The sequence below is a fragment of the Cenococcum geophilum genome (genome assembly GCF_001692895.1).
Source record: "Cenococcum geophilum 1.58 unplaced genomic scaffold K441scaffold_32, whole genome shotgun sequence".
In the NCBI taxonomy this organism is placed as follows: Eukaryota; Fungi; Ascomycota; class Dothideomycetes; order Gloniales; family Gloniaceae; genus Cenococcum; species Cenococcum geophilum.
Window position 1 is genome coordinate 944,006 of NW_027137590.1, and position 13,812 is coordinate 957,817.

Here is a 13,812-nt window from a genome sequence, read left to right on the forward strand (position 1 = left end):
CTTCATTGCTCGTTGTTAGTCAAGACGGCCTCGTTTTGCCGTCATCTGCCAACACCATCTTGTCGGCCTCACCACCAAGGTCAATCATACCGTTCTGTATCTGCTTTATGCACTATTACAGGGATCCTCGGCTGTTGTCTTTGCATTGTACGTCATGGTTCTTTATTGTTTCATATACTCTACTGAAAGATTACGGATAGGTGCTGGTGACCACAGGGGCGGAATCGGATTATTTGGACCTGAAAACTGCGAAAGGAGAGCATACATGAGGCTTGGAGATTACACACTTGAGTCCTTGCCAACTACTATAACCACTATATGTCGCCGACGGCATGTGTAGCATTACTCCGCTCAGCTGAATCAAGGCAAACGGCTACCCATGCTGCAGGCCACGTTCATCCCAACGCAACACTCAACGTTTCCTCCCCCAAGCAACATACCTTATTTCTGCTGTTAGTTATCCGTACTTCTTGAGGGATGGGTGGAACTCACACTGGCATGTATAGCCGGTATCTCATATCCGCGACTTCATCACGCGCCTGCTGTGTGAACGCCTCCACTTGCTCCTTTGTCCAGCCCAGACGATGTGTGAATGGCCAGATTGCATGAGAATCAAGCAACTCCGCTACATTCTCCAAATTATCCTGGCCAATGCTTCGCAGGGTTGGATCTGATGGCGTTTTTCAAGGATTCGTCAGTGATGATTCGTAGATTCCTCAAGTGCTTATGTTGCCTCAGGAGTCCAAGCAGCAAAATTCCATCACCATCGTGAGAATGACATTGACATGGTCTAGGGCTTTACCCTACGGAAAGGAAGCCTTCGTTGTTCGAAAAAGAGAACAAAATCCCTAAACCAAGGCTTCCAGGTGGAATTGGAGTATATCCAAAATGGCATAAGAAAATAAGAAGTAGAGGATAAGAAATGATTATACAGAATGACAATAAACTAACGGAGATTGCCATACCAGTCGACCACGGCCCAATAGGAAGGCTATATTGCAGACCTTGGACATCAACAAGCCCTGAATTTCTCATCAAATCTTGCAGGCGGGATCCTACTCTCGGATCTCTCTCTGTCTCCATGGCACGCCGATAGTAAGCGTACCATTTCCGTATGGCGTGGTCATCGGTGAGGAGCCCGCTATCAGATTGGAAATTATAATAATATTCCACCATCTGTACCCAGCCGTTTCGCTTTAGAAGTCTTCTTAGGTCCTTCACATAGTCTAGCCATCTGGTTCTCTTGATTCCGGGAGCGACAAACCGGGAATGAATTAGGTCATAGGTATTCGCTTGATCTGTCGGGGTTAAGGGGTCGTTTAAGTTCCACACCTCACATTCAAGATTATCTGGTTGATCAGGTAGGGTTGCTGGGTAGATATCGATTGCCGTTACCTATCCGGATGGAATTATCAGCAACGCCGGGTTAGGTATCTCATGACCGATTACGGAGATTAGGACAACAAGAATCATCTGCCGTTAAAGGTGCTGGATCTCATGGCGTTGTCGAGATTCACTAGGAAAATCACCTTCGGCCATGTCGGAATTGGAAAGGATCATTGCTTACTCTGCTATCAGTGTAGGTTTCTGCCATGGCTACTGCCCATTGTCCTCTTCCATAACCACAATCTAGGATCCTCATCGGATAGTCGATGGGTGGGAAGAACAGTGCGTCTCGTGACCTTTCCGCGAAAAGTCTCTGTATGACATCGTGTTGCGACTCAAGTCTATCTTCTTCATCCTTCAGAAATGTTAGCCTTGGAAACACAGCTGGCGGAGCTCTCATAAGGACATCCCCCAACAACCATAATAACGTGGAAGTTTACTCCCAGGCTAAGAAGCCTGCTGCAAACGGTCAAACGTACCTCATCTACTGGAACACAATATATTCTATGGGTTACAGAATGTATCTGAAAGTCTCTATCGTGGATGTTTACTGTTTCTCTGTATGCGGCCTCGTCGACTTCTGCCATCCTGCTTTAGATATATGCGCCGTTCAAGAAAGATATTTCTATGCGATGAAGCAAAATCTTCGTAAGTATCCTAGGGCGGATCGCTGCGTTGCATTCAGACCCCTCTGCAATGTCTCTTTTGACAGATGACGCTATGTCAACAAGGATGCGGCTATGTTATAGTGCGTCAGCAAGGGCATTCCTCCAGCAGATTGGTTTAATGAGAAATTCTAACTCGTCAAGAATACCGAAAGGAGATATCCACAATGTGCAGTGTCGCATGTCTTAACGTTAAGGACGAGAGTCACAGACGCTTGGCGTTTACAAGAGGGCTGAGGAACTTGAGACGATGGAGCAGGGTCTGGTATCGTGATGACTACGTTGCATAAGACTCGGGCTCAGATTCTGAAACCTGCCGCAATGCCTGCGGCAAACTAGTTAAAGCATCGGCAAAAGGCCACACAAGGAGGAAAACGTCGCCCTCCCATGAAGATCACGGCTCACCTGACAAACAGAGCCAGGGAGTCGCCCTATAGACAACGAGCCGGATATAGCCTTGGTTGGCAATCACGCCCCTTGACTGGATACGTCTAGTAAGCCTGGAAATACGGTGAATGAGCTGGCCTGCCAGCCACGGGAACCCGGCCTAAACGCTGGCTGCGAAGGGTCAGTAGGAGACAGCTGTCAACACTCCTTGGGGTTCTGGAACAGGCTCCCGAATGCAGAGTTGGTTGCACCCGACCGAAACATGAAGGATTCTGCTGGCCGTAGAGAGGTAGCCTGTGGCCTCTCGGGCGTCGGAGGGTCCCAACTTTTCCAAATACCCATTCGCTGCTCTCCAGCATCGCGACTGACGCAATGGCCGAGGGACTAGCGGCATGGGGGACGGTCCACAACAGCGACAACCGGTAGAATTAGGCCGTTCCCTTGAAAGGAGAAAGAGAAGTTAAAGCAGCAGGCGCGGCTTCCGTTATCGGGAATTTCTGCGTAACCGCGATTGGAGCAGTTAATTGAAGCTGAGGAGGCCAGTGGCAAGCCTTCTCGTAGCTTGAGTGGGCATAGTTCATTGGTTTGTCAGTTGACCAAGAAAATTGGTGGTCAACCTAACAATGAGCTACCGTCATCTCATAAACTCCGAAACTAACTTAGCGGGAGCTTGACCAGCCCAGTTGGAACACAAAACGCCGTGCCCGGATGGCGCCGATAAGGCTTTCCGGTAAACTAGTTCCCAGCGACATGGCCTTGGAATATAGAGTCCTCCAGAAGCCCATGAGACTGCTGGACTGATGCCGGGGTGGTATGCTCCCCCCAGATTATTGCCGCAGCGGGCGAGAAGGAGGGCATCACCACCCACCAGAAAGCCTGCTGGTGCCACTTCTGGTTGATTGGGCTCGCTTACCCACACGAAACAAATTGGATAACTGCCCTCGCTGCACATCGCCAGGTCGCCCACACAACACCCGCTATCCGCCTTACCAGACCGCCAAGCGGAGAGAATTACCCTGAAAATGTGACCTGTCCTCTGCGCGTCCGCCCCCCCCAGCGAATCCAGACAGGCGTCTTTCCATGCTCGCCGGGTCAGCGAGCTCCGTCTTGCTGCTAGCCAGCGCTGGCTCGTCCTGGCATTGAATCCTGCTATGCAGAGATCTTGGCTCCACCACGTGGTGGTCTGGCAGTCACAATTCCCAAAGCATCTTCCCGCACCGCCCTCTGCTTTGGGACTTGATCTACCGCCGATTTCGCGCAGCTGAACAGGCTGTGCCGTTGCGCATCCTCCTCCTGCTTGTCAGTTTACGCCTACGGGAGACATCATAGCACCCGCATTATGTAGCTATCCGCCTCACGCCTGCATGGCTGCGCACTCCACCGGCAACGGGATGGGGCCTCAAAATTGAGCTCACCTCAAGATTCGGCCGATTTTGCCTTTGCCTGATCTTGCATTGTCAACCCTTGCCGCTATTCCTCATGCGGCAATGGCTTTACTCGTTTCGATCATTTGAGACGACGCCACTCTACCGCATATTGTCATGATATGTTAGCTACTCCCAAAACATGACATCTGAGGTACTCCTCTGTTGCAAAACCTGGCTCAGGGCAAACCTCAAGTGGCCTGTACACTGGCGTGTGGGGTTTAGTTTGTCATTTACTTGCATTAGAGCCTTCGTTTAAGAGTCATGATGCGTCCACCAGTCTGCTCACTCTGTGGATGTCAGGCATAAGTTAGTTCAGAATCCTCTCCTTTAGCGTCTCTAAAGCGCATGCCTTAGACAAATTAATACAGTTCATCGTTCAGCATCACTTCCCTCGCCTCTCTGTAGGGTGACGTTATGGATACAAATACGTTCCCGAGCAGAACCTTGTACATACTTCCGCCCCGCGTTCTCATCTGAAGATCCGCAGTCGCAGTTCCTAGATCAAACCCTCATGTTGCGCTGTTTTTAGTGTCCACCAATGCGCGGAAGGCGCGAAGAAAGCCGGTTTGCTAAACGCCCTGTTTAACGTGGGACGGTAACCTCGGTAGGCTCACCGATCAGGTTCTAGAGTCTCGCGTAGTAATAGCTATGAACTGAGCGTGCATCATCACTCATCACTTTGCATCCTTTATTATAGTCCAGGGCGGTCAGGGGAGTAAGAACGATATCAGAACATGGCTTTAGCGTCGTATTGGCTAGATACAATTGCCGTTGGCATAGGGCTATCACAAAGTGGGTGTGATTGAAGTGGGACTATTGGCTCATTTTGCAGTGGGATTCAAGAAGATTTAATCCACACGGTAGTGGACGTTATAACGGCTCTAGCTTACTCGGATTAAGTGCGCTATATGTGGAGTGATCTAGGGAGTCATCTACAATCAGCTAATGTGATAAGAGTAGGCATTAACAACATGTTAAAAGGGGCATATGGGCATATCCGCCGTCTATATAATGTGACTGTTGAGCGTTTATCTTAACATGCGGACTCGCGATTCATGCGGTCGCCTTCACTGGAACCGATTCATAGCGCACGGGACGTTGCGGGGAACGCCTGTGCTGCCGAGATTTACAGTCGAGCAGAACAGCACCTTGCATGAATCCCCTCTCAACAAGTTGCTTGTTTGTCACCCGACCTTCTTAGACGAAGACTATACCCGATCGCAACTATCGTCGTTTATATGCTCTCGATGGACTTGACCCTGCGATCCTGGCCGACAACTAGCCTTAACTGCCTCCCCTTGTCCCCTGACTCGAATATCCCCTTACGCAGTATTGGCGTGTAGAGTTCGTAAGCAGGATAGTCTGTTTAGACCAAGGTCAGCCAAGCTGCAAGCAAGTCTGAAGTTCCGCCAGCGGAGATCGAGATCAGGTTAGACATCGGGATGGATTGTGGGCCGCGCGGGGGCCGAACTCTGCCATCGCCTGGCTCCTGCGAGCTTGATGATACTTACATCCATTTACGAAGTTGATGACTTGTTCGTCAGTCATACCCACACCTTTCGAAGCACGTAGAGCTGCTTCTTGTTGGAGGCGCCAGTCGTAGACAAACTTCGTATCTTCGGCATCGCTACCACCATTGTCAACTGATCTGCTCATTTACGACAACAAGGGGATTCTAGGAGAAACTTACATATGGACGAACGCATCCAATGAGCTGGGCACAAAAGTCAGCATGCTAAAGCCCATTCTGCTTCCCTGAACGGCAATGCAGAACATTGTCCAACTAACGAAAGGGCGGAATTACTCGGTCAACATATCGTAGCCTCTTAAGGCCTCATTAACAAACATCAGGTCCTGCAATCGGTGCTTCGCCAATTGCGTTTCAGCCGCTCCGTCGTTCTCCCACTCCCTTGCCTCAGCCCATTTCCACTCCAACTCGTCGTTATTGAGCGCACGAAATCCCACACTCCAACCCTCGAACACCACGAGCTCTATCGGCTTCTCGCCTGGCTTATTTACAGTCTCCCAAGAGGCCTCATCGGTGCGATCTCCCTGGCCATTGAACTGCGATTTATCGTAGACGGGGATTTTCGTCTGTTGGCGAGACTGCAGGGCTGAAAAGACAGCAGCACCAAGGGCAAGGTCGTGGGTTGAGGGTTGGCCGCGATGCTGAACTAGGGGATTCAGGGGATGGGATTTGGCGAGGACGACTTGGGCGGAGTATGGGAGATAGAGATCATCGATGCTCAGGACAACGGTGGGAAGGGAGTATGGAGGGGATTGGAGGGTGTTGCAAAGAGTTGAGACCTGGTGAAGACATTAAGGGGCTGCATTTTAAGACGTAGTTTGATTGCGGTACATGAGGGAAATGGTAAACAGAGATTGAGGATTATGTTGTTGTCAATGGACAATTCCAGGGATGTTGATTTCGTGAGCCTTTTTTTTTAAAAAGGGTTCTAGACCCTTGCGTTGGCGGAACGACGAAAGCGGAAATATGGTTTGACAACGCAACATCAAATGTTTAACCACGAACGCAAGAGAGGTGGCAATGAAAGTTTAAATTCGAGTCTGAGTAACCCTGAGTTTTGGAGAGGGAGAGGGCAGATTGAATGAATGCTAGCAGTACCAAGCATGCACACGACATAGATAAATGTGGCATTAACGTACCAAAGTGGTCTTGCCAGCTCCTTGGACGCCATTTAAACCTAAGAAGAAGGGTGGCGGCGGCTCGCTCCTGTTAGCATACTTTTCCCGATGGGCTTCTAGCCGCTCAAGGATGAAGGGGATGCAGTGTTCGGACTTGTCGTCAATGATCTGGGGCATGATAGGTGTGATTATAGACCACTATGGTGGCTCTCTCATCATGCGGCGAGTGTTTTTACAGGCCGATGATCACAAGATGAATCGCATATGTACATCCCCATTCGTCGCCTGCCTCAGACTCTGGCATGTGAAAGAGGCATCACGTGCTTTGCGCCTCCCCAGCAGAGCCTACCTCGGCACGATGACGACCTGAAGCTCGGTCATCGCGGCACTTGCAACCAGCACTCTAATAAATCGATTCAACCGTACACCTCTCGTTGTCTCCATTTAATTCCCCCCCTCCTTTTTTCCCCTACCCCATCTCCATTGCCATCGCTGCATTTATTTTCTTGCCCGTTGCATCCTCTCTTTGTTTGCGTTATTGAGTAAGACGACTACTATGACGTCCCCGCAAGAGCTGCGTTTCGACGGCCAGACGGTCGTTGTGACAGGCGCTGGTGGTGGCTTGGGCAAGCAATACGCTCTGTTCTATGGCTCAAGAGGCGCGAATGTTGTCGTGAACGACCTAGGTGGCAGCTTCAAAGGCGAGGGCAAGTCGACTAAGGTGAGATTTTGCTCCAGTGGGATCCGGTGCCGTCTTAAGCTCCAACGATTGCCATCAAGCCTTGCTTTATCCTTTCCTCCACACCTTCCATGTCGCAAACTCTGCTAATCCATTGCTTGTCTGCAGGCAGCCGATGTCGTTGTCGAAGAGATCAGAGCCAAGGGCGGCAAGGCCGTTGGCAACTACAATAGCGTCGAGAATGGCGAGGCCATCATCGAAACAGCTATCAAGAACTTCGGTCGCGTGGATGTCCTCATCAATAACGCTGGTATCCTACGGGATATCAGCTTCAAGAATATGAAGGACCAGGATTGGGATTTGATCATGGCTGTTCACGTCCGGGGCGCATACAAGGTGCGTTACAATGATTGCGTGTAGTTAGGATAATTTGCTTACTTGGGAAATAGTGCGCAAGAGCTGCATGGCCGTATTTCAGGAAACAGAAATATGGCCGTGTCATTAGCACTGCGTCCGCCGCTGGTCTCTTTGGCAACTTTGGACAGTGCAATTACTCGGGTATGTTCAAATCCATTGTGTTACAGAGGAACTTGGCACTAATATATTAAAGCTGCAAAATTGGCCCTTGTTGGCTTTACAGAGACCCTCGCAAAGGAAGGGTTGAAATACAACATCCTCTGCAACACCATTGCTCCCATCGCCGCAAGCCGAATGACGCAGACCGTCATGCCTCCAGATGTCCTGGAGATCCTGAAGCCAGAATGGGTTGTTCCTCTCGTGGCTGTTCTCACTCACAAATCGAACACCGAGACTGGATCGTTATATGAGGTTGGTGGCGGTCACATTGCTAAACTGCGGTGGGAACGCTCGAAGGGAGCGTTGTACAAGGCCGACGGTTCATTAAGGCCCGGATCTATTCTCAGCAAGTGGAATGAAGTCAACGACTTCTCTCAGCCTGAGTACCCGACTGGCCCTGCCAACTTCATGGAGTTGCTTGAGGCGGCGCAACAGCTGTCTCCGAATAAGCCTGGCGAGCCATTGGACTTCAAGGGAAAAGTTGTCCTCATTACCGGTGCTGGAGCGGGGTAAGCTAATATTAGAAGCTTAAGTAAGTTACCAGCTAATTCTTGCAGTCTCGGCCGCTCTTACGCTCTGCTTTTTGCTAAACTCGGCGCCAAGGTCGTTGTAAATGATCTTGTAAATCCTGATACAGTCGTCCAGGAAATACAAAAGATGGGAGGTGAAGCCATCCCAAACAAGGCCAACGTGACAGACGGTGATGCTGTTGTCAAGTCAGCCATTGACGCCTATGGCCGCATCGATGTACTGATCAACAATGCCGGTATCCTCAGGGATAAGGCGTTCACTAACATGGACGACGGGATGTTCGACATCGTTATGGGAGTGCATTTGCGGGGAACCTATAAATGCACCAAGGCTGCCTGGCCGTACATGCTCAAGCAGAAATATGGCCGCATCATCAATACCACTAGCACTAGTGGTATCTACGGCAACTTCGGCCAGGCTAACTATGCAGCAGCTAAATGCGGTATTCTTGGGTTCTCACGCGCGCTAGCACGTGAAGGTGCCAAGCACAACATCTGGGTCAATACCATTGCCCCCAATGCTGGCACCCAGCTCACACGTACAATCATGCCGGAGGAGATGGTGCAGGCATTTAAGCCAGACTACGTGGCGCCTCTCGTCGTCTTGCTTTGCTCGGACAAGACGCCTGAGCCGCCTACCGGTCGCCTCTATGAAGTTGGCAGCGGCTGGGTTGCCCAGACGAGGTGGCAGCGCACAGGCGGCCACGGCTTCCCCATAGATCAGCCCCTTACGCCGGAAGCGGTGCTCAAGGTGTGGGATAAGATCAACGACTTCAATGATGGCCGCGCGGATCACCCGGAGAGCAACCAGGATGGTCTTAAGTCGATTATGGCTAATATGGGCAACACGGTTGGGGGAAAGAAGAAGAGCGGGAAGGTCGATAAGGAGATCTTAGAGAACATCGAGAAGGCGAAGAAGGCCCAGGCGCAAGGGACTGAGTTCAAATACGATGAGCGGGATGTCATTCTCTACAGTAAGCCTAACCCCTAAGCCTCCTCCTTTGCTCTATGCAAAGTTATTTTGAAGGCACAGTAACTTACATGATATCCAGATCTCGGCGTCGGCGCCAAACGGACAGACCTCCCCCTTGTATATGAGAACTCAGACAACTTCCAGGTCCTCCCAACCTTCGGCGTCATCCCGCCCTTCAACGCCGTCGCGCCCTTCTCACTAGGTGATATTGTGCCAAACTTCTCGCCCATGATGTTGCTGCACGGCGAGCAATACCTTGAGATCCGCAAATTCCCGATCCCAACGGAAGCGACGCTAGTGTCATACCCGAAGCTAGTCGAAGTAATCGACAAGGGCAACGCGGGTATTGTGGTGACGGGCACAACGACCAAAGACGCGCGGACGGGCGAGGATCTGTTCTACAATGAGTTGACCGTGTTTATCCGCGGCTCGGGCGGCTTCAGCGGCCCCACCAAGGGCGCGGACAGGGGTGCGGCGACCAAGGTGCACAAGCCGCCGCAGCGCGCCCCGGACGCCGTCGTCGAGGAGAAGACGACCGAGGAGCAGGCCGCCCTGTACCGCCTGTCCGGCGACCGCAACCCGCTGCACATCGACCCAGAGTTCAGCAGGGTCGGCGGCTTCAAGGTCCCCATCCTGCACGGGCTGTGCTTCTTCGGCTATGCGGGCAAGCATGTCGTCCAGACGTATGGTGTCTTTAAGAACGTGAAAGTCCGGTTTGCGGGCACGGTTTTGCCGGGCCAGACGCTGCGGACCGAAATGTGGAGGGAGGGGAATAAGGTCGTGTTCCAGACGAAGGTGGTCGAGACGGGGAAACTATGTATTGCGGGTGCTGGGGCGGAGTTGGCTGGGGGTGCGGCGGCGAAGTTGTAGGGAGATAGGGGTTTATGTAATGGTATATAAAGGTGGGGATCTTTTTTTTCGCATGACGGATGAGATTTGTATTAAAAGTATATATAGGAATGAATCTCGATGTCTCTTCGTCTATTCTCCTCCTCCTTCCGCACCACTCACCCGCTTAAACCAACTCAAACCCCCCAACGACACCGTCCCCCCCAGGTCAGGCGCTCGGCAGCAGTGCGCGCCATAGCCCCAGCCACCGCAGCCCGACATCCAGACCGCAAACGCGCCGGCCCGTCGCCGCTGCCTCGACGCTGAAGACCAGATGCCGAAGAAGCCCCTTGATGCAGCACGCCGCCACCCCTCCAACCGGCGCGACGCACATGCCGCTCCCGGCCTGTTTTGCGGGCAAGGAGGAGGGCGGGGGCGGGGGCACTTCTTTAGCCCAGGATAAAATTTCTAGTATAGTGAAGAGTGACTACAGTGATGCGAGCGCTGTGGCTTACTCTTTATACAGGCCTGCCCGTTGCAACTATACTTGGAAAGACTGAATCGAGCGCTCCTCATCGGGCCCCTGAAGCCCTTAGAAACCGTCTAAAGAGTCACTCGGAAAAGGAATACACGCGCTGTTGCTAGAACCAAACGCACCCCCCTCGCGGTGCTGCACACCACCCATACGTCCGCAGCTGACCTAACCACGCTGTTGCTGCTGCTGCTGTTGAATCTATACGGTATCCCTGCGAAGATCCAGCTGAGCGCGCGCACGCCTTCGTGGTCAGGATGCGCGCTACCTCCTCATTGATTAGGAACGGGAACGGCTCCAGATACTGGCGATCCAGCTTCCAGTTCGCAGCGTCGTCGAAGCCAAGGCGGAAGAAGTCGGCGAGATTCGGCTTCTCAAAATCACACTCGCCTCCGCTTGCCTCCCGCATATGCCTCAACGTCGACATCGTGGTCGTGGCGCTTGAGTCCGGCCACGCGATGTCGAGCTTGGCGTAGTAATACGGTGCGACGCACACGGCGTAGCGGTCCATCTCGGCGACGAGGTAGTCGGGCATTTCCTGCAAGAAGGCCTCGAGGTCCAACTGTTCACCATAATATTTAAGCGTCAAAGACGTTAATAAGGTGCCAGCACCACTGCCGCCGAGTAACCGCACTGACCAGAGGCTTTAACACCAAGCCATATACGGTATAGAGCCTCTAGATAGGCTTACGGCCGCAATAGACCTTTTATGGTGACAAGAATGGGGTCGCAGCTCGGCGTGGTCACGGAAAAACTCGGCGTGGTCAGAAGGTTCAACGTGGTCAGCTTCTGACCACGCTGAGTTTATGCATCCCTTCGAGAGAGAGTTCACCTTTAGACACCGATCAGCCTGGCCAATTCGCTTGCCACTACTGGCGATAGGGACTACTAGATACCAAGGGCGACGCGAAAAGAGTCATACACGTGACTGAGTCCTCGGCCTCAAGGGCCTGCAGTCTTGACTCTTAACACCCTCCACCTTAACACCTCTTCCACCAGTCTCGCTTTCGAGAACGGCAGACTGTCAGCAAGCATCTCTGCAATCTTCCTATACCGCCTTTCAATCGCCCATGTTAATGGACTCATCCCTTCATTATCCACCGGATTTTTGTCGATACCTTCAACGGCAAGAAGGCGCCTGACGATATCCTCTTTCCCGCGGCAAGCTCCCCATATCAGTGCGGTGGAACACTCATCATCTATAACGTTTGGATCTGCACCGTGAGACAGCAGGAGTTCCAACACATCGCAGTGGCCTTCTTGAGCCGCATGTGAAAGCGCGGTCCTGTAGCGCTTATCCTGAATGTTTGGATTGGCGCCGTGACGGAGTAACATTTCGACGATGCTCGTGAAGCCTTCCTGGGCGGCGAATATTAGTGGCGCCATACGATATTCGCCTCTAGCATTTACGTCAAAGTTGATGGCATCTTGCGAGAGGAGTTCTTTGACTGCAGCAACACGCCCGTTTTGAACGGCCCAAGAGAGCATGGCGTGCTCGGGGATGCCGTCAAGGCGCAATCGAGTTTGTTCGGGATTGTTGTCTGGAGTTTGAGTGGCTATTTCGTTAGCATATTTGGTGAAATATATAATGCTGGATTTAGTAGACTTACACTGTTTATCACCAAGGCTCTTCCCACACGCCTTCATCTGCTTAAATACAGCCTGAGATTCAATGTATCGGTCTGTAGCCGCGATGATTGCATTCACCTCCTTCGAGTCTTCTAAGCCAATGTCTTCCAACCCTCGTAGAACGTTAAATCGGTAGTAGCGCCCCTTGCCGTCGAGCCCAGACTTGTCCCGACAGAACCTCTCAGCAGTCTTCTCCGTCTCTGTAGCAATTGCGAGCAGACTCTGGCCAACGCCGACGAGATCATCGGTGAATCGCTTAAGGGACGGAACGCCAGTCCCTATTGACACCAAACAACTGACGCTATCTTCGAGGGAGCCCAACGGCCACATGTCTTGAGCCTCGTTCCACACTTCGTATACTGGGTTGTTCGCCCCTGTAGCGCCGTCGACGAAGGTTTCGTGGAAGCTACCGATCGTAATAGGATCGAAGAAGGATGAGGCCGCCGACGTCGCTCGGCCGGCCTCCCAGATCTTGGCGGTTCGAAGCAGCCGTTCTCGACCGCGTGGGGATCGGTAACTAGTTATGTGAATCGTGTCACCGGTTTCCTTGCTTGTTGCGCACACGAACCTACGCTCCAACGGTTGGTATATCCTCGACCTACTGTATTCCGTTATCTACACTTACACTTTACACTTTGCGTTAGGAGAGTCCTTTAGCAGCTCATCCTCTTTTAACCCTTGCCTCGCGACAATCTCTTTTATCGCTCGTTCCAAAGCATCGGTGTCGAATCGCCCTTGAACGTTACCTTTGATTGTCACACGGTGTCTCTGCTTTTGGAACACCTTATCAAACAGCGAGATATATGCGTCTATACAATCGTCGACCGTCATCTGAAGCCGGCCGAGCATTATCGCTATGAGGCTGTAGACGTTAGCTAAATACCCGGTATTACAAACTACTCCACGAACCCGCCAGTGCTGGTCCCCCCAATCATGTCGAAATAGTCGCAAGGTTTTGGCGGAGATTCCGGGTCGACGACGTCCATGAGCTGCTTCAAGATCTGAAGCATCGACAAACCGCGAACGCCGCCTCCATCAAGGGCTAGGAGGCGGAGCTCGTGCTCCGGCATGGCTAGAAAATGGGTTGGGTAGTGGGTTTGGTAGAATTATGAGGCTTGGTCTTGTCTTGGAGAAGTATAGTAACCCGTCTTCAGCTCGATCAGAAAGTGTAGAGAGAGTTAGATCCTTGATTGAGAGGGCTATCCTAGACTAAATAGAGATAGTGCCCCGCAGATTATCTCGTAAATCAGACCCCCGGGGGAAAATCCCGCCACGGCGTGACGCCAAGGATCTAGTGCCACGCTTGTGGACTCCTGAGCCGATCAAATCACTATACCCTAGTCCTGTCAAGTCCTGAACCAATTATATTACACCAAGCAGTGTGTCCAATAGCCAGCGACGCTGGCAGCGTAGCTGCCAAGAAGCTGATAATGTAAGCAGTCAGCTAGTAGTCAGTCAGTTACCTCAGAAGCTCAGACTAAGAAATCGATTGTGCGGATATAGGAATATCCGCACCGTCCGCTAAGCTGATTTAGGACGGCAATCGTTTTCTTA

General features: G+C 51.8%; 6 protein-coding genes across 6 annotated transcripts; 1 reads left to right on the forward strand and 5 right to left on the reverse strand.

The window, feature by feature from the left end:
- Positions 1-206: 206 nt before the first annotated feature.
- On the reverse strand, positions 207-2,246 carry K441DRAFT_663120 (S-adenosyl-L-methionine-dependent methyltransferase). Its single transcript, XM_067649148.1, has 6 exons — positions 2,188-2,246; positions 1,866-2,124; positions 1,568-1,741; positions 966-1,395; positions 493-670; positions 207-440 (listed from the first exon to the last, which is right to left on the reverse strand). The coding sequence occupies exons 2-6, from the start codon at positions 1,971-1,973 to the stop codon at positions 413-415; spliced, it is 918 nt and encodes a 305-aa protein (XP_067501967.1). The 5' UTR covers positions 1,974-2,124; positions 2,188-2,246; the 3' UTR covers positions 207-412.
- A 2,579-nt stretch (positions 2,247-4,825) lies between these two features.
- K441DRAFT_663126 (putative uridine/cytidine kinase) lies at positions 4,826-6,725 on the reverse strand. The gene is made up of 5 exons (XM_067649149.1): positions 6,533-6,725; positions 5,670-6,172; positions 5,556-5,579; positions 5,377-5,492; positions 4,826-5,227 (listed from the first exon to the last, which is right to left on the reverse strand). Exons 1-5 carry the CDS (start codon positions 6,686-6,688, stop codon positions 5,100-5,102), a joined length of 927 nt encoding a protein of 308 aa, XP_067501968.1. The 5' UTR covers positions 6,689-6,725; the 3' UTR covers positions 4,826-5,099.
- A 176-nt stretch (positions 6,726-6,901) lies between these two features.
- Positions 6,902-10,177, forward strand: K441DRAFT_663128 (peroxisomal hydratase-dehydrogenase-epimerase). Its single transcript, XM_067649150.1, has 6 exons — positions 6,902-7,232; positions 7,359-7,586; positions 7,640-7,748; positions 7,801-8,275; positions 8,324-9,270; positions 9,349-10,177. The coding sequence occupies exons 1-6, from the start codon at positions 7,068-7,070 to the stop codon at positions 10,137-10,139; spliced, it is 2,715 nt and encodes a 904-aa protein (XP_067501969.1). The 5' UTR covers positions 6,902-7,067; the 3' UTR covers positions 10,140-10,177.
- Positions 10,178-11,571: 1,394 nt separating this feature from the next.
- Positions 11,572-12,015, reverse strand: K441DRAFT_570128 (ankyrin; the record flags this gene model as incomplete). Its single annotated transcript, XM_067643896.1, has 1 exon — positions 11,572-12,015. One exon carries the CDS (start codon positions 12,013-12,015, stop codon positions 11,572-11,574), a length of 444 nt encoding a protein of 147 aa, XP_067501970.1.
- A 222-nt stretch (positions 12,016-12,237) lies between these two features.
- On the reverse strand, positions 12,238-13,089 carry K441DRAFT_570196 (phospholipase; the record flags this gene model as incomplete). The annotated part of the gene is made up of 2 exons (XM_067643904.1): positions 12,238-12,826; positions 12,884-13,089. Coding segments are annotated over 2 exons (795 nt in total), but the record flags the coding sequence as incomplete, so codon positions are not given.
- A 65-nt stretch (positions 13,090-13,154) lies between these two features.
- K441DRAFT_570399 (uncharacterized protein) lies at positions 13,155-13,328 on the reverse strand (the record flags this gene model as incomplete). Its single annotated transcript, XM_067643915.1, has 1 exon — positions 13,155-13,328. One exon carries the CDS (start codon positions 13,326-13,328, stop codon positions 13,155-13,157), a length of 174 nt encoding a protein of 57 aa, XP_067501972.1.
- Between the last annotated feature and the right edge of the window lie 484 nt (positions 13,329-13,812).